Here is a 19,618-nt window from a genome sequence, read left to right as displayed (position 1 = left end):
ATTTTATATTTGGAGGGTTAGTGGATGTCCCACTCCTTTGGATATTTCACTATTTTGGTGAGCTCCTATTAATGAGGAGTGTAACTATATTTTACCTTCTTCCCTCCCGCTTGTTTTTCCCTTGATTTGACATGTTTTACATCTTTTTCGGGTGCATTGAAACCAGTGGTTTGTGACTCGGTACAGCTATAGTATTTTTTCTGATGTTTTGTCCCATTTTTATGTCTTTTTATTATGTACTTGATTAGTTATTTAATAAATTGATGATATATTTATATGGTTTTTGTGCTCGTTTGTGGAGCGTTTTTTGTAGGTTTGGCTCTAGTGAGTGGACGCGCCCACATGGTAGATGTTTACGAGGCTTTGTTGTTGTCGTTGATAAGTAATAGTTTAATGTTGTAATTCCTGCAAATTTATGCAATTTGTTTTTACTTTAAAGGGGTTCTCAGAAATAATTTAACTATTTCCTATAAGACCCTGGTCTGCATCGCCTGCTGAAAGATTCATACCTGTATGCCTCCATCTTTCAGTACCTGACTTATTTTCCTCCAGCCAGGACATAGACATGGTCAGCTGTGGCTCTGGAGCTAGTCACTGGCTTCAGCGGTGACGTGTGGCTTGGGGACATGTTTGGCTGAAGTGCCGGAGGTGACCATGTCCATACACTGACAAAACAAAACAAGCCACTGATCTGTAGATGGAGGAATGAGATCCAATGTGTAGCGTGGAGCTGCACATTGGATCTCATTCCTCCATCTACAGGTCAGTGACTTGTATGGACATGGTCACCTCCGCCACTGAAAGATGGAGGAATGGGATCCAATGTGTAGCGTGGAGCTGCACATTGGATCTCATTCCTCCATCTACAGGTCAGTGGCTTGTATGGACATGGTCACCTCCGCCACTGAAAGATGGAGGAATGGGATGCAGCAATCAGGATCAGAGAACTGGAGAACAGGTAAGTATGAATCTGTCAGTAGGCGATGCAGGATAGGGGCTTTTTAGTTAATAGTTAATTATTAAATTGGAATCACCACATTAAACTGTTGCAAATGTTTGTGCAAAGCCTTTTTTTGTGCAAAAATGTACAACTTTTCCCCCTTGTACAACATGCTTGTCCCTTTTTAGAAACTCTGACAGAGGCAGTTCCTACCCAACCTGACAAATTTACTCTGACGTACAGTGCACCAGGAATCTACCCCAGCTTCTGGCGCTGAATTCATTTCTGGCACAAGGACTTCCTGAGAGGCAAATTATTAAGAGGCACACAACTCTTTCATTTTACTTCATCTTACACCAGCGGATGTTGCAGTAAGACTGGTGTATGAGATGCTGGTGTTAGTAAATCGGCCTCTATAAAAGTGTGAATTGGTGAGTGTATTGTATATGATTGCTTATATAGGGACAGATTACCACTAGACACCTATGGCCTTGCCTATGACCCTCTGAAATCACTGATCAATTTACTGAAGTGTGAACCAGACCTAAGTGGGGAGCCATGGTCCCTTCAGTCAGCAGATCGAGGAGGGTTGGGAGTTGGTCAAATTATTTGTTATACCTTCCGCACTAGGTTGAGCGTGCAGAGGTATAATGTCACAACCCAAACAAATTGTCCGAAAATTATGTGAACTGGGTATCTTAAAATATAACTTTTACTATGTTTTTTTTTTTAAAAGGTATAGAATACACCACATTGTTGTGAGACAAAACGCAATTAGATAAAAGCGCCACTTAATAATTCCACAGGATAAATGGAAAAGAAAAAAGGGTGGATCTTACCACATCCAGTAGAGAGATCTACACCTGGTGGCGTGATGGTCCTTTTGTAGAGTGGCAGAAGGACACTTGTGACCGGCACTCTTGTAGTAAAGGCAATTGTTTGTTCTCCTGTTGTACCCTAAAACAAGGCCCTACCTATGTCGAAGGTAAGGGGCTAAACAGGTATCCTGCCTAACAAACACAGAGCACCCTCCCAAACCACCACAAATTGCGGCGAGACACAGGTGTACAGGGGACACTTCCCTACACCTAGTATGGACGTTTGCCACTGATAGTCCATACAGTGAATACAACGGGGAATCTACCCCGTCCCCTGATGAGTTCCGGTAATTCAGGACGAAATGTAGGGTTTTATAAATAGCATGTAGGGCTTTATAAATAGGGTACTAGTAGGGATTAGGCCCCAATACAGGGAAAGGTTCCGTATGGGGTCGCCCCTATTGGGGCGGGTGCTCTGTGTCTGTTAGGCAGGATACCTGTTTAGCCCCTTACCCTCGACATAGGTAAGGCCTTGTTTTAGGGTGCAACAGGAGAACAAACAATTGCCTTTACTACAAGAGTGCCGGTCACAAGTGTCCTTCTGCCACTCTACAAAAGGACCATCACGCCACCAGGTGTAGATCTCTCTACTGGATGTGGTTTTTTCTTTTCCATTTATCCTGTGGAATTAGTAGGTGGCGCTTTTATCTAATTGCGTTTTGTCTCACAACAATGTGGTGTATTCTATACCTATTTTAAAAAATACATAGTAAAAGTTATGTTTTAAGATACCCAGTTCACATAATTTTCTGACGTGTTGGGAGTTGGCCCTCGTCTGATGGGCTATCTATCCACTACAGATTTAGAAGAATATGTGTTGTATTGAAAAGAAAAATTCGAGCAGGTAGCATGGTGGCTCAGTGGGTACCACTCTTACCTTGAAACTCTGGAGTCTGCAGTTTGAAAGTACAACATGCATGGAGTCTGTACATTCTCCACATGTTTACGTGGTTTCCCTAGAGATACTCCGGTTTTGGCCTCCTGAATGCGTGCTTCCCGTTGCCGTATTGTGGACCGCATTTGTGGATCCGCAATACACGGGCACCGTTCCGTGTGCATTCCGCATCACGGATGTGGACCCATTCACTTCAATGCGTCCGCAGATCCAGAGATGCCGAATGGGGCGGAACGGAAGCACGGAACGGAACCCTACGGAAGCACTACAGAGGGCTTCCATGGGGTTTCGTCCCGTACTTCCGTTCCGCAAAAAGATAGAACATGTCCTATCTTTTTGCGGAACGGCCGGATCACAGACCCATTAAAGTAAATGGGTCCGCGATCCACTGTGGCTGCCCCACGGACGGTGTTCGTGCATTGCAGGCCGCAGCGCAACCACGGGGCGCACACGTTCGTGTGCAGGAGGCCTTTCTCTCACACTCCATGATACTGATACTGACAGGATAATTTGAGTGTGTGTGTCGGTGATGGGGAATTTGATTGTGAGCTCTGTTGAGGACAGGGACTGATGTGAATGGTGACAATCTGTGTACAGCGCTGCAGAATATGTTGGGGCTATATAAGTAACAAGAAACACACAAGAGCAGCCAGGAAAGTTGTCCTTATTTGCACTATTCCCAGAAAGAAGACTTCCTAATGTAGATTTAACATTACAGCCGTGCTTTACAGTGTCACAGTCCATTACATTTCCTTTGCTCATGCTCCTTGGAATAATAAAGTCCATGCATTTAGGCCCTCTCATGTCCTGTACTGTATGCCACTGATTCAGAATTGTTTGTGAAAATCATAACCAAAACTGGAGGTTTAGTATACATTAGTTTTATTCAATTGCACAGAATTAATTATTTTAGGTAGCTTTTATACAAATAAACTGATAATGATCAAAATATATTAAAGGATATGTCTACCTTTGCAACCGAATTTCATTGATTTAAGCTACTTTCACACTAGCGTTTTTGCTGGATTTGGCAGGGTTTAGCAAAAACGCTTCCGTTACTGATAATACAACCACCTGTATCTGTTATGAACGGATCCGGTTGTATTATCTGTAACATAGCCAAGACGGATCCGTCATGAACTCCATTAAAAGTCAATGGAGGACGGATCCGTTTTCTATTGTGTTAGAGAAAACGGATAAGAAACAATGAATACAAAGGCTGACATATCCAATAGTGCATGGGTCCTAACAGTCCAGAATTAAAGATCACTGGCGACCTGTGCACATTGTCCGTGAAACTAGATATGTAGCACTTCCTGGGTTGACTGGTGCAGCAGGCGTTAGTACTGTATGCATTGTGATCCTGGGGGGAATCGAAAAAGTGGGAAGAAACTTCAATCCACTCTGGTCCAGTCTAATCTAATCCCTAGAGTCTAGTGACTCATCAGACCATTGAGCTTGAGTGGTTGAGATAATGTTACAACATCTCTGCAATGACAACATTTCCCGTTTCACCTATGAAAGACAAGGGCTGCTATCATACTGAATGGCTGAGTGTAGAAAGTGATACACTCCACAATTAGACTGGAACCTCAATACCATGGTTGGCTTGGCTCTGTTACCATATATTTGTGGTAAGGTGCAAAGGTCAAACGCAATGTAGCAGGTACCACTTCTCTGACTTATTATAGTCACAGTAGAGGTGTCCACATAGTTACTGTGACACATGTCACTATACTGTTCAGTGACACTATTGAGAATGTGACAGTATTTTCATAAGCAGGTTGGACTCCACCATTCATACAGATTTTCTATTTGTGAATGATTACAAACACCCAGTGCTGTGCTATATAGAAATTGTTAGGAACTCGATGATAAGGGAACCTACCATCAGAAAATATATTATTTAATAGAAGTTTTTTTATTATAAACATTATATAACATTATTTTAAACATACTGGGCGTCATTTATTAACCTGAAATACGCCTATATTAAGCATATTCCAGGTGCAAATTGCGGCACAACAATCTGCGTTCGAGCCAGGTCTAAATAAGTGGCCGTGGTGTAGGCGGGGAAGGAGACGGGCGTCAGGTTTAGGAGTAGAAAATGGTCTAAATGTAATACAGCAAGGAATGCCGTTCTTAATAAATGACCCCATTGTTTATAAGTTGCTGGTACCTGTTTATATCTTTTGTTGTTATCAACATAAAAAAGTTAAATATTTCATTTCTTACACTCGCCTCTAGAGCTGTATAGACTGGGACAGAGAAGCAGAGTCATCTCATCATCATAAGATAGTGTGTGATTTAAAATGTTTTTTCCAAGATTTTAATACTGATGACCTATCCGTAGGATACATTGTACAGCAGCTGTGCTTGGTATTGCATCAGTTTTAAAATCTCAGAAAACCCCTTTAATGGCAGTTATATCGTACTGCTAAAGGCCTAGGTATGGCTAGGCATACATTAGATAGCTATTCCTTTCAGCCACCCCACATACACAAACATTGCGAGAGTACATGTGTTCTCAATAGAGACAGGGGAGTAAGCCGCTGCCAGACACCTTTGGCAGAGGCTTATCAAAAGTATTTAACATGTTGTAATTCAACTGCCTGATTCTTCTCTATACTGATATCTGCCATTAGGGGAGAGTTGGCTGGTTCTGCCAAAATTAGCAGGTTTGGCCAACATTAATGTGTATGGCCACCATAAAGCAGTATAGCATGATTCTGTATGCATCTCCACTCTCTGATCTCTGTCCTTTGACTCCTATTCATTACAGCTGAAGTTTTTTATGCAATCACCTAATATTTCATATTAAAGGGTCACTGTCTTTTCATAAACTTCAGACATGTTTGTGTGGTCCAGTCCTAAGACCACTATGTACAGCTAGACCAAAGGGACAAAAGTGAGTGGCTTAGTACTGCAAAGAGGTATCTCCCAGGCAAAGAGAACCAACTTTTTAACAATCCTTGGGACATGACTAGGGAAAATAGCAGAGTCAAATATCCATTCATAAACAGCTATTTTGGCCACTTGCTCCTCTTCAGTAAGGAGTAGGATTCTGGCCGGCTGAGTGTGATGCCTTGAACGTAGCTTAGTTAGGGTAGTGGTTCTCCTTAAAGAAAGTAACTGTGTATGGAGACTTAGTAGCAATACTCCATGGGAAAAAAATATAAAATGAGGTATCTCCCAGGGAAAGAAAACCATCTCACTAGCACCACCTTTTGGAAATGGTTCTGTATGATTTAAAGTCTGACTTTTTTTTTAACAAACCTTGGGATAGGATAAGGGAAAATAGCACTAGCGAGATAGTTCTCTTACCCTGAAAGATCCCTCTTTGCATATTATTTGCCAACGGAGCATTGCCAATAAGTCTGGTTTAGTACTGTGAGCCCTTGACTCTCATTATCATTTGTCTGCTCTCCTTGGAAGGTAATGTACATCCTTTAAGAAAATAGCAAGGATAGAGCTCTTACACAGTTCTCCATGGAGCCAACAAATGCCAATGGGGGCTGAAGGGGCATAAGGCCCAGCAGAGTACTTGAATCCACGCTTTCTAGGTGTTGGAGTCTCATGACCTGGATCTGACATGTCAGAAGTTTTATGGTACTTCCAGATGAAAGGTATTCTCTAAATTTCTGCACTATATTGTAAGTAATAATGAATAGTTTAAGCACCAGCAAGCACCGGAAAAGTTCATGGTGAGGTCTTGTAAAATATGTGTGTAAATGTATGAATGCCTGCCATATCTTATGGAGGCATGACGCTTATGCAGATGTCTCACTCCCACAACATTTCTCGAGTAGTTCAGCTTTTTCAACAAAGCTCATGACACACACACACATATTTCTCTTGACTCACATAAACTTGGTGCAAACTGTAGGCAAAAGTGTGAGTAAAAAGAACACAAAACCAGCTTTTGTGCCCTTCCTAGCAGTCAAGTGAACAACACCATTGTTGTGCCTTGATCTGCAGTGTGGAGAACATATGTGACAGACCTGTCCTCCAAGATATAAATCCAGCTGACAGAGTAAGAAGTTTATTTGCTGTGAGTAAGCAGAACAGTTAGATTTGTGAATGGCGTTGTTTCCGCAAATGGATTTAGCTGAGCAAACAGACTGATGAAGGAGACGGCGGTGAAATAATTAGCCCCCTTTTATCATGGAGCTCTGCTGTCCAAGATGTCTATGGAAAGGGCAGGGTACGTATTACACATTTAACTTTTTCCAAGGATCCTTTCATACACTTGAATGCACATGCAATGGCGAGTGTGGAGGTCTGAAAGGAATAAGACCACAGAATGAAGCTTCTCATTGTCTTCTCCTCTTGGTACCTTGGTACATTTATTTGTAAAGTGGTCTTTTAACATCGCAAAAATGTTTATGCATATGCAATGTCTAATAGGTAAAGCTCAGGACCATGATGTTACTACCTGTATTCCTGATAACCAGACCAAACATATGTCCACTTGTGGTTGCATCTGCTGTTATTATTGTACTCACAGACCAAAGGACTAAAGTTGGCCAAACAATCATTAGCTAACCGACAGCTGTCTCTCCTAACTTCCTCCTGGCTACCCCATACATATACACGTTCACCTCGGCTGAACATGTTTATATATCCAATGGTGAGAGCAGAGAAAGTAGCTGACAGACACTGGGAGAACAAAAAGAATGGGGTGACAATATTAACTTTGCTCGATCCTTCTTTCTCCCCGACATCATCTGTTAGGAGATACCCACACACATTAGACTGTTGGAAAAACCTGCTGTTTTGACAGGTGCGGCTGACACTACACAACTGTGTCTGGTGGCCTTTAGATAGAAGTTGGTTGATGGTTGAACTGCAGTTGAGCAAACAATCTGGTGAATGTTCATTTTGCAGACACGGCCATATACATTTTACTCCATATTGGCTGTTATAGATCATACATGTTTAGTAATACCGGGCGATGGACAAATGATCTTTCTTGAAACATTCTTTGAAAGAACGATCTTTTGTTCAATCTTTGAAGGAAAGATCTTTCCGACGACTGATGAAAGATCTTTTTCAAACGATAAAGGTCTGTCATCGGTCGACTAAAACTATCATTCGTTGTTACATTTCAACCTGTCCTGAGGATAGGTCATCAATATAGAAAACCAGACAACTCCTTTAAGGAAAAAAAGAGTACCATGTTCCAAGTATAGCTTCTTGGGTTGAATGCATTGTCCTATGGAGGCCCCATAGAGGTGTACAGAGCATGCCTAATAAAAGAGAATGCACAATATGGAACAGCAGGGACTCCATACGTTGCCCTATAGGTTCAGTACATACAGATTTGCTGTGTACTTGAGGCCCAACATATGAAAAGCAAAGTATTATACCTGAAACTATACATATATAATTAAAGGATGACACACACTGTAACTTATCAAGGGGTATTTTTTAAACTTAATATTTACAGAAAATATATTTTTTTAGAATTTTGGGCATTTTTTTTATTTCATCAGTACTATGCAACTGAAAATGAAACAGCTGATATTTCCTTTTGTAGCAGAGATTACAGTTGTTAAAGGGGTTGTCCGGGTTCAGATCTGAACCCGGACATACCCATATTTTCACCCAGGCAGCCCCTCTGATGTTAGCATCAGAGCATGTCATGCTCCGATCCGCTCCCTTGCCCGGCGCTGGATCGCGCAGGGCAAGGGCTTTTTTATTTACAATTAGGCAGCGCTAAAGCCCCCCATCAGTGCCGGTCATGTCACCGGGCTCACTGGTGGGTGGAAGCCTCTGCCTGGCAGCCCCTAAGTAGAGCCCGGTATGTCAACGGATCTCCTGAAAATGCCTTTGCCCTGTACGATTCAGCACAGGGCAAAAGAGAGCATCGCAGCATGAAATGCTCCGATGCTCTTGTCAGGGGGCTGCCTGGGTGAAAATATGGGTATGTCCATGTTCAGCTCTGAACCCAGACAACCCCTTTAATGGGAGAGCAAATAACCTCAGTGGATGGCTCCACAAAGAAGTGTTTATCTGGAAGGTAATTAAACATGCAAACAGAAGATCAGTATATTGATGTAACAGCGGCTGCTGTGCACCGCTGTTCCCCTGCTTACCACCGCGGTCCCAAGCGCCGTGTTCAGCAGTGATCTGCAACCGGCGCTTCCCATTCACCGCTGCAGTCCTGGGATCCGCTGCACAGTTTCCTCTCAGCCCTGGCCACAGCATGGTTGCTGCTTGTTTCCTGCAGCACTTCCTTAAGGGCCGGCGCGCATCACTTCCTGGGCTTTATGGGTTAGGTCATGTGACCTTGCTGACCAATCCTAGTCCTCCTGCGCATATATAAAGTGGCTCAGCCCCCTTTCCAGATGCCTCAGTGTCAAGGTCCTTGTGTCCTGCTAAGTACCCTTAGGGCTCATGCACACGAACCTATTTTCTTTCCGTGTCTGGTCCTTTTTTTTTTTTCCTCGGACAGTATCCGGAACCATTCACTTCAATGGGTCTGCAAAAAATAGAACATGTCCGCATTACAGACAAGGATAGTACTGTTCTATGAAGGGCCAGCTGTTCCTTTCCGCAAAATACGGAATGCACACTGATGTCATCCGTGTTTTTTGCGGTCCCCAAAATACATAGGGTCGTGTGCACGAGCCCTTAGAAACAGGGGATTATATATAACAGGTGAATCACATGCGATGCTCATGTAATTTAGCGAGATTTGATTCTTTACACTCTTACATTATAACCAGCACCCTTACAATATAACTATAACTTGGGCATCGAAAAACTCTGTCTTCACGCTGAAAGAGAAGTATTCCTAATGTCATTTCAGAGAGGAAAGTTGTAGCCTGGGAGTATTATTCATGATGCCAGTTTGTCTGCCAGGTATTAATGTGAGATTCCTTGTAGCTTGTCATGTTTTGACATTATTGGGTCAGCGGTGGTAGACGCCAGTGCGGATTGAAGGCTTCTAATCAGAGTATCTAGGCTGTGTAGATGTCTGTCTGAGGCGGAATCATTAAATCCTAGAAGATATGCAGCTTTGGGTGAGGAAATCTGCTAGTCCTGGAGCAGGCATTGTATACTGTGTGTTTATAATGGATGCTAATGGGGGCTCCCACAGTCCCCGGATGGTATGGAGGACACTTGTGTATTGTTCTTTCCACACAGACTTGATAATGAGCGCAGTGATCCCTCCATCACTATAGGCTGGAAGTCTCATTTGGTGGCCTTGGTATGAACTTTTCTTCAAGTGCCTGTTTACATACACTTGAGCCAAAATCTCACACCGTCATTACAGCGAGAGACATTTACTACAGCCGGAAGACATAAGCGCTGCTTTTTGGTCCAAAAGAATAATGAGCATATTCCAGATATCCCAGAGCAGTGCTCCCCGCCAGACGGTGGTGCGGAGCCGCAGTGACAATGCCATGTCCTGTAAGGCATGATTTTGGTGGAGGCCGCTTGCTTGGTCTATACTGTTATGCTTATTTATATTGTAAGTTATAATCTTTATTAATCTTATTATCGTGTGCTACTAATTTATAGAATGCATATTATGCAGGATGAGATGAGGATTGCTGAAATCAGTAAAATGATAGGGGACATTTGTGGTTAGAAACATCTACCACACAAGCTAGACTATATAGAGCAGATTTAATAAAACTAGGGTAAAGGAAAACTGGCTTAGTTGTCCATAGCAACCAATCAGATTCCACCTTTCATTTTCCAAAGGAGCTCTGAAAAATGAAAGGTGGAATCTGATTGGTTGCTATGGGCAACTAAGCCAGTTATGACAAATCTCCTTGTATATGTCTACTTTACTGCATCTGCTGCCCCTGAAATGGCCGACAGCTGCTTATCTATTCAAATAGAGTTATTCTATAAGGTCTGGTGGTTACAGCGTCAAGGGTGGTAGCTGAGGAATGGACGTTGGCCTGTCTAATGGCTGTTTGTCATGTCCATTTTAGTTCTCGTGCACATTACCGGTCCGCAAATTGCGGATCCGCAAAATATGGATACATTCAATGTTGCATCCACATTTTTTGTAGACTCTTCTGGGGAGATTTATCAAAACTGGTGTAAAGGAAAACTGGCTTAGTTGCCCATAGCAACCAATCAGATTCCACCTTTCATTTTCAGAGCTTCTTTGGAAAATAAAAGTGTCAATCTGATTGGTTGCTAGGGGCAACTAAACCCGTTTTCCTTTACACCAGTTTTGATAAATCTTCCCCTGTGACTTCAATGGGACACTTTCTACTTCTTGTGGAATGGACATATGGATGCGGAAAGCACACGGATCATCCGAGTGCTTTTCACGTCAGTATATCTGTTCCACATAAAGATAGAATATGTCTGCAAATTGCGGACTGCTGACCCATTAAGTTCAATGGGTCTACAAACAATGTTGACGACGGACTGCAAAATGAATACGGTTGTGTGCATGAGGCCTTAGTAACAATTTGTATTGCCCGTGTAATAACAATTTGGAGCATCTTGTCTTATAACTTTATATTCCTCCGTTATTCCTGCTAGAAGTTTGTGAATAAGGCTAGGTCTACACGACGACATTTGTCGCGCGACATATAGGGCACAACTACACTGCAACATTTTTAGCGCAACATTTTGTTGCACTAATGTCGCGCGACAATTTTTATAATGGCAGTCTATGGTGTCGCACTGCAACATGCAACATGCTGCGACTGCGACGCAACAGTCGCAGAAAAATCCATCTCGAATGGATTTTTGGCGACTGTTGCGCCGCAGTCACAGCATGTTGCAGTGCAACACCATAGACTGCCATTATAAAAATTGTCGCGCGACACAACTGGGTCTTACTAGTGGTGGGCGTGTCCCAGCAGCCCTGATTGAACAGTGTCAGAATATGCAGAGACCCACCTAACTGGTAACATCCAGTTTTACCTTTTTTTCAGAAACTTCTAGCACGAATAATAAAGGCATAAAAAGGTCCTTTTTTAAGGGAGTCTTCAATTTTGCCTATTAAACTAGCACCAGTAGACTGTAGCACATGTAAACATCATAGAAAACATACCTTTGCTTCCAGGGTCAGACAGGCCCATCAGAGTACCAGAGGATTCTCTGATGGGCGTAAGCTCTAGCGCAATAATGGACCCCTTATAATACAGGGCCCCTAGGGTCTAGCAGAAGATACCTCAATTTTCAAACAACAAATATGACTTAAAAGTGAACATGCATATGTCCTGTTACCTGTAGAAACAGAGTGTGGGCCATCAAAATAATTTCCTATGGCGGACCCAAGGAACTTCAGTCTGACACTGTTTGCTTCTCTTTTTTGGTGTTTCAGGCCCCTAATAGAACAGTCCTATCCTTGTCCGTAATGCGGATAATAATAGGACGTGTTCTTTTTTTTTGCAGAACGGACATGCGGACATATGGACACGGAATGCACACGGAGTCATTTCCGCTTGTTTTTTGCGGCCTCATTGAAGTGAATAATTTTGCATACGGTCCACAAAAAAAAGGGAACAAAAATATGTGGAAACACACTGAAATCTACCTTTATCTGTTCATATTTTAGGTTTGTAAACCTACACTGGTAGTTTGTGGCGTTTTTTCACTCTTTTGGAGTTTTAGTGGTGTTTATTGCACATGCAGTTTTTGTAGCAAAAACAACAGCTCCAGACGTTAGCTGAAAGTCTAAAGGAAATTTGATACACAAACTTTTTTCCCCCCTGGTGTTTTTTTTATTTTTTTTCTAATCACTGATGTCTTTTGTCTCTCTGTGGAAGCTTTTAGTGGGGTTTTTTTCAGGAGTTTTTTTCTTACCCTTCTCTATAGAGGAAAAACCTCAACAAAGAAAAAATGCTAAAAAAAAACTCCCACTAAAAATATGCCATAAAAGAAGCCAGGAAAGTATCATTAAACACCACATGAATAAATGCTATGTTTGTACTGCATTTTATATTTTACTATTGCCCAACATGTACGCATTACGTTTTTTTTCAGTGAAAACTAATGAAAAAACATCACAAAAAATGCCACTAATGGATGGCGAATTTTTGCATTGCCTCTCTGCTCCTGGCACCCCATGATTAGCTATTTGAAGAAGCTATGGCGCTCCTGTGAACACTGTGGCCTCCTCACAGCTCACCAAACATAATGCCGTACATTGTATAGCGGCTGTGCTTGGTATTGCAGTCCATGCCCATTCACTCGAATGGGTCTGAGCTGCACATAGGCCACGTGAGCGATGAACATGATGTCATTGGCCTAGGGAGAACCAATCAGTGGAGGTGCTGGGTCCCCACCGATTTGATATTGACGACCTAAAACGCTGCAGCAAATCCACAGAGTATCTGTCCCGTGTGAGAGCGTGGACTGATTTCTATATCTAAATGACAGGAAACAAAACACATATCTACCTGGAAGCCCTTGGTGGAGCCTTGCATCATGTTTGCAAGTTGTTGTTTTTTTTGTGTGGTCTGCGACAGTCAGTTCTACCTACAGCTTAGGAAATGAGTTCAGGAAAGAGGATGTTTGACCACAGGGGAGGCCTTTATTTGGAACAAATTGGACTCTCTCAGAATCCATTCTCCTCAGAGGAGGCTTCCAGCAGAGCCTCACTATGTTCCCGCACTTTAATCACCATTTTGTAAATGTAATGATTCAAAGAACCTAACGCTCAGGAAAATCGTTGTATCAGACACCTGCTAACCACTTCCACGTAATCCCTGCGCATTGTTCCAGCAAGAGGGAGAAGGAAAGATGGAGTCCCATGATGGAAGGAAAATCCATCCAGATGCACATGTATCCGGCCAGTCCCAAACATAATGGTCACTTGCCTTAGACATGGAACGCTGGAGGATGAAAGCAATTGACGGTCACCATGGTTACAGTCTCCCCCGATACAACTCTGTTAAGACAATCGTGTATAATCTGCTATTGTGCGCTCTGTCTGTCACATTTTCTAAAGGCTGCTTGTATCTGCCGCTCTTTACATGTTTACTGCTCTCATGAAATGCTATAAGGATAGTAGATTATATTATCTGCTCATTTACTAATTGAGCGATCTGATGGAACATCTTTCTTGTTGCTGAATTCTAATCATGATATAGTTACAGATAATATGGTATTTTTGTTAATTGTAATAACTTAATAATTACCTTTAGCATGATGAATGGGGGCCCAAAACCATACTCACCAACAGTTTATCATTGGCATCCAGGAGAAGTGCTGCAATTTTGTTGGCCATCCCCACACCCCCTTTTTAAAGACCCCATGCCAACTTTGCTTTACTCTGTCCCTTTCATGCGTGGTCCACCTTTTTTGCCCGATGCCACTGCAGTGACCCAGTGGTTCACTGCTGAAATTGGGTTGTGCAACTTTACTGTATATGTTTTGTCCCACAGGCTGTATATTGGAGAAATAGTTAATGTTATTGCCCTAGACTCAGTTGCTAGGTGTGGGTTGGCCTTATCCCTCTGAGCTAGCAGGTATAGCAGAGAGTGTACGTTTAGCAGTCGACGTGTGAGCAGCTAAAGTGGCTAGCTGGTGTCTGAGGAAGAAGTGAGTGGAAACCTGTGCTAGCCTCTAAAAGAAAGAAGTATTAAACTTTGCAGAAGGTTGAGGGCATTATAAGGGATAGTGTATGGACAAAATGTCAGTGCAAGGTAAAGCACTTATTAAAGCAGTGGACTTTACTGCATTTTGTTGGGCAGAAGCTTCAAGCACCCTGCCATACTACTGAAATGGAACTGGCTATCTGTTAAAAGACTATACCCCGCAGTTGGGCTTTGTAGTGCTATGCTGAGAGAAAATTTGCACTATTTGGCTGATTGAGAAGTTTGCTTGGATTAACTGTATGGAGACTGAGAGAGGTCCTTATTGTATGGCCTATATCCCTATATATGGTCTTGGGAAAATGGTGCATGTAGTCTGAAAAGACTGAATTTATTTCTGTGTGTGCCTGTGTTATCTGTCCAAATTGCCTCTAAAGTACAGTGGACTTGTTACCCCAAAACTGAGTTCATCATTGCCTTGCACCATCATCCTGCACTGCCACATCATTGCCCTGTCACCAGTTGCTCCATGGGAACCCTGCCTCGCACCCCAAAACCCAATGACACCAACTGCACTCCACCTTTTTAGTTTGTCACTAAAAAAGCATTTAAAACATTACACACTGAGTTCTCTTCAGCAAGGATGTACAATTGCCACACTCCAGTGGCCCTTCGCTGAGTATTACAGTAAGTCAAATAAGTCAAAATTGGTCCAAGTGACCTAAACAAGTAACATGGTAAAGCATAGAAGGGGTGCAAAAAAAAAAAGAAGTGTGTTACTCTGTAGCCTGGAGACAGACGAGCCATCAACATAGATCTCATCTGTGGCTTTTTCAAGAGGAACAGGCATACTCTTCTTGAAAAAACGACAGGAAAATATGCTCTGCGGCTACATAACATAGTCACATTTATTACTCTACTTACTGCTAATTGTGCAGTGTGGTTTCAGTTCCAGTTTACACTATATGAATATACCCCTTTCTTTACAGTAATTACGGATGGCTCGCTTGACAGACCGTCTCTCACTGATGACATGGGGAGCGATGAAGACTTGTATGATGACCTGCATGTATCCAGTCATCGTTATGGTGGAGGAGGAGAACAACTAGCAATAAATGAGGTAATTCATACCTACTACTATATTGCATTGTTTTAATATAACAATAACCTGCTTCCATTAGACTGTGCTCCTGAATTACAAAAGTTACCCCTAAGTAAGACTTCTGGATTGTCCCATGAGCATATCTTGAGGCTAGCTCCATGCAGTGGCGTACCTCCAATAGTGGCAGACCACACAGCTGCTATGGGGCCCATGGGGAAAAGGGGCACCGCAGTGAACCAAAGGCCCCGCGCCCTAATTACACTCATTACTGTCTAGCTCCAGCATAGTATCCCTATCATTACTGGAGAAAGCTAAAGGACCTGTGATGATGTCACAGGTCCTGTACATCTAGTAAAGGAACTGCACAAAGAATGGTGTAGTTCCCAGGTTAGATAGGAACATTTGCCAGGACCTATGATGACATCATCTTCAGCATCACATGTCCTGTACATCTAGTAAAGGAACTGCACAGAGCATGGTGTACTTTCTAGGTTAGATAAGAGCATCTGCCAGGACCTGTGATGACATTATCATCGCAAGTCCTGTACATCTAGTAAAGGAACTGCACAGAGCATCATCACAGGTCCTTCAACTTCCAACAGCATAGAAAAGAACTGCAAGATGAGCTCTCCTAGAATGAAGTGATAAGAGGAGGTCCTCCTCCTTTCTCTTAATTTGTACCACATTTCATATATATATATAGTATTGAAGACAGTTACAGCCACTATTACCTCATGTACCTCATACAATAACCACAATATATAACTGACCACATATATCTGTACATAGTGCATCTATTATACCTTGTACTTGTCACATCAGTACACTGCTCTATATAATATATATAATTTTTTTTTACACACATACTGCATTATACAGTATACTAGATGCAGTGGACACAGGTATGTAGTATACAAGGTATAATAGATGGAGTATGCACAGACATATATATTATATAAACAATAGTGTACTGATATATAAAGTAAAAAGTACAATAGATGCAGTGTGTTAATATATAGTATATACAGCATGTACTGACATGTGAGGTGCGAGATATAATAGATGCAGTGTGTTGATATATAGTATATACAGCAGTGTACTGACATGTGAGGTGCATGGTATCATAGATGCAGTGTGTTAAGATATGTTTTAAGGCCGATTTATTGGCCTGTATTTGTGGGAGGGGCTATGCCACGCTATTTAGGCTCTTTTCCCCCTCCCCTACATCCTACGTCTGCTCAACACACCCACCCTTCCCACCCTCCTTTTCATCATCTCACCAGGGGATGGCCTCCTTCAGTCATCTCTACGACATTGCGGTTACGGCACAAATCAAACCGTTTAGTTAACTACTAGTTAGGGTCCCGGTTCAGGGGTAGCCCCGACCACAAATAGTATATACAGCAGTGTACTGATATGTGAGGTACAAGGAATAATACATGCAGTTTGTACAGATATATAGTATACACAGCAGTGTACTGATATGTGAGGTACAAGGAATAATACATGCAGTTTGTACAGATATATAGTATATACAGCAGTGTACTGATATGTGAGGTACAAGGAATAATACATGCAGTTTGTACAGATATATAGTATACACAGCAGTGTACTGATATGTGAGGTACAAGGTATAATAGATGGAGTATGCACAGACATATATATTTTATAAACAATAGTGTACTGATATATGAGGTAAGAAATACAATAGATGCAGTGTGTTAAGATATATAGTATATACAGCAGTGTACTGATATGTGAGGTATAAAGTATAATACATGCAGCTTGTACAGATATATAGTATACACAGCAGTGTACTGATATGTGAGGTACAAGGTATAATACATGCAGCTTGTACAGATATATAGTATATACAGCAGTGTACAGATATGTAATGTACAAGGTATAAAACATGCAGCTTGGACAGATATATAGTATACACAGCAGTGTACTGATATGTGAGGTATAAGGTATAATACATGCAGTTTGTACAGATATATAGTATACACAGCAGTGTACTGATATGTGAGGTATAAGGTATAATAGATGCAGTGTGTTAATATATATATAGTATATACAGCAGTGTACCGACATGCTTCACATATCAGTACACTGCTGTATATACTGGCCAGGAACAGGTAGTGGGATGGGCTATGAATGGGGACCCAACTTATATTCTTGCTATGGGACCCTGTGATTTCTATGTACGCCCCTGGGTTACAGCACTACAGTGGGCCTCCATTAACTCCCGCCTTGACTTGACATACACATCATCTGTAATTAGATTGACATGAGCTTGACTACACCTGTGGGCATGGCTGCCATCAGGAATTTCAGGGCCCCATGCAGGCAAACCATGTGGGCCCCCCTTCCAGCATTTCTCACGTTCATAGCCATAATAGCCATAACTTTTTTTGGCATCAGGTGATACACTTCAGTAAGAATTTAATGTCTATAAATTTTTATTATAGAATAAATGTGGGGTGGGGGGGGGGAATGTGTGCCATTTTTATTTACGTGATTTACCGTTCACATAAATAATGTGTTCATTATATTGTATACGTTAGTATGATTACAGGGATGCCAAATAATGTTTTGTAATATTTAGTAAACAGGATGTTACAAAAACATAGTTTTTGCGCTGTTATTTTTTATCAACTTTGCAGAAAAATTTTGCTAGAAAAGTTGGAAAATAAAAGTAAATTTTTTTTCTGCCACACTCTTTACTAAGAATATTACTGGATAGATCCAGACTTTCTTTATAGGAGGCAATAGACTTACCGCTAGTCTATAGGGCTGGTCTGTAAGGACAAGGATTTCTGTGGTAAAGCAGCTACATTGTTACTATTTATTTTTTACAGGAGGTGGAAAAACAAGAAATATAAATCTATCGTTTTTTTCCCCCCCCGAAAAACTATATATCTCTCTGTTCAGCTTCTCCTGCTCTATAACATGATGCCTACAGATTGCACTGCATTTTGTGGTGACAAGTTCCCTTTAAACACAGAAAATCCAGCTGCTCCAATAGGGCAGGTTTAAAGTGTAATGGTAACTCTTTTCCCTGCCATACAGAAGGTCTGGGGTTCAAATTCCAACAAAGTAAATGTCTAAGGGGGGAATTTCCCAGCGCCTGATTTCTGCCTTAAAAAAGTTGCAAACCTTATGTTTGAGATATTTTATACTCCATTGCAACAAAATATTGTCGCAAGTGGCTATTTTATTCCACCATCTTCCTTTTTCTGAAAGGAGGCATGGAGGGGTTGTGGTCAGTGGCCACAACAAATTTATCATCATGTTCGCCAGTTTTCCTTTGCAATGAAGACAGATATTTACGGTAGCTTAGATCTCTGTTTAGATGCACAGACTGCTGCAGGACGTGCTTAATATATGGCAAGGCATATCATCATAAGTTAGACATTTCCTCCGGCAGCACAGAGGATATTAAGAAAGCGCTGATCTTGATAAATCTCCTATGTGCTGGGAAAAAGCCCCTCTCCCATCCCATATCCACCACAACTTCATTAGTATTCACTGAAATGAACACTAATGAGGCTGCCCATGTGGCTGGGCATGGCCCCCTGACTGCAGTATTGGCCTGTTGGCAGCCCTGTCTGTGGGATATGGCATGCACTCAAGTTTACCTGCTGCTCAAGCCTTTCCTGTTTTAGGGACCTTGCTTGAGGACGCATTTTTGTTTGTTTCATAGTGGAACCTGTCTATAGCTATCAAATTGGGCTGTGTTTGTTGAGAGTCACTCATGGATTGCCACGTCAAGCAATTGGGTTGGGAAGAGATTTTCAAACCATGGAAAAAGAAAAAGTAGACAACTGTGAATTCTTCTGGCAAGCTGATTACATCTTAGCAATAACTAGACATTTGATGTAACAAAAATATTTTTGACATTAACCTCTTTATCTGAGGGTTTGCACTAAGAACTAGGGGACTGATAAAGAAACAAAGATGGTGACCCTGATTATGATGTAAGTACATCAGTACTCCTACCTCCGAGGTCATTGGATGGCCGCCCTAGTGACACATAAATTCACTGCACCTCCAAAGTACTGACGTTGTAGTTGAGAAGATGTGTTAGGTGTATATTCTGTAGAACTGCATATATATTTATACAAAAAGAAAATGAAGCATCAGTTAGAGGTACTTTTTAGCCTGCATTTAATTGGCTCCCTCTACTGTATGATGCATGCAGGGAAATTATACCTATTTTATATATTACATATATTTGGTATTTTGCAAAGAAGAAAACGTTTCCATTTCACTTGCTAA

The 19,618-nt window shown here is 41.7% G+C and overlaps 1 protein-coding gene across 4 annotated transcripts in view; it reads left to right on the top strand.

The window, feature by feature from the left end:
* Nucleotides 1-19,618, top strand: part of ARHGEF4 (Rho guanine nucleotide exchange factor 4) — a 258,013-nt gene that overhangs the window by 180,692 nt on the left and 57,703 nt on the right. For all 4 annotated transcript variants that reach the window (XM_040427876.1, XM_040427874.1, XM_040427875.1 and 1 more), the window contains one exon: nucleotides 15,225-15,355. In XM_040427876.1, the coding sequence (XP_040283810.1) occupies nucleotides 15,225-15,355 (131 nt within the window). The remainder of the gene's footprint in view (nucleotides 1-15,224; nucleotides 15,356-19,618) is intronic.

This window comes from Bufo bufo, chromosome 4 (assembly GCF_905171765.1).
Source record: "Bufo bufo chromosome 4, aBufBuf1.1, whole genome shotgun sequence".
Classification (NCBI taxonomy): Eukaryota; Metazoa; Chordata; class Amphibia; order Anura; family Bufonidae; genus Bufo; species Bufo bufo.
Note: the sequence above shows the minus strand (reverse complement) of the source record. Positions and strands in the feature narration are given on the sequence as shown.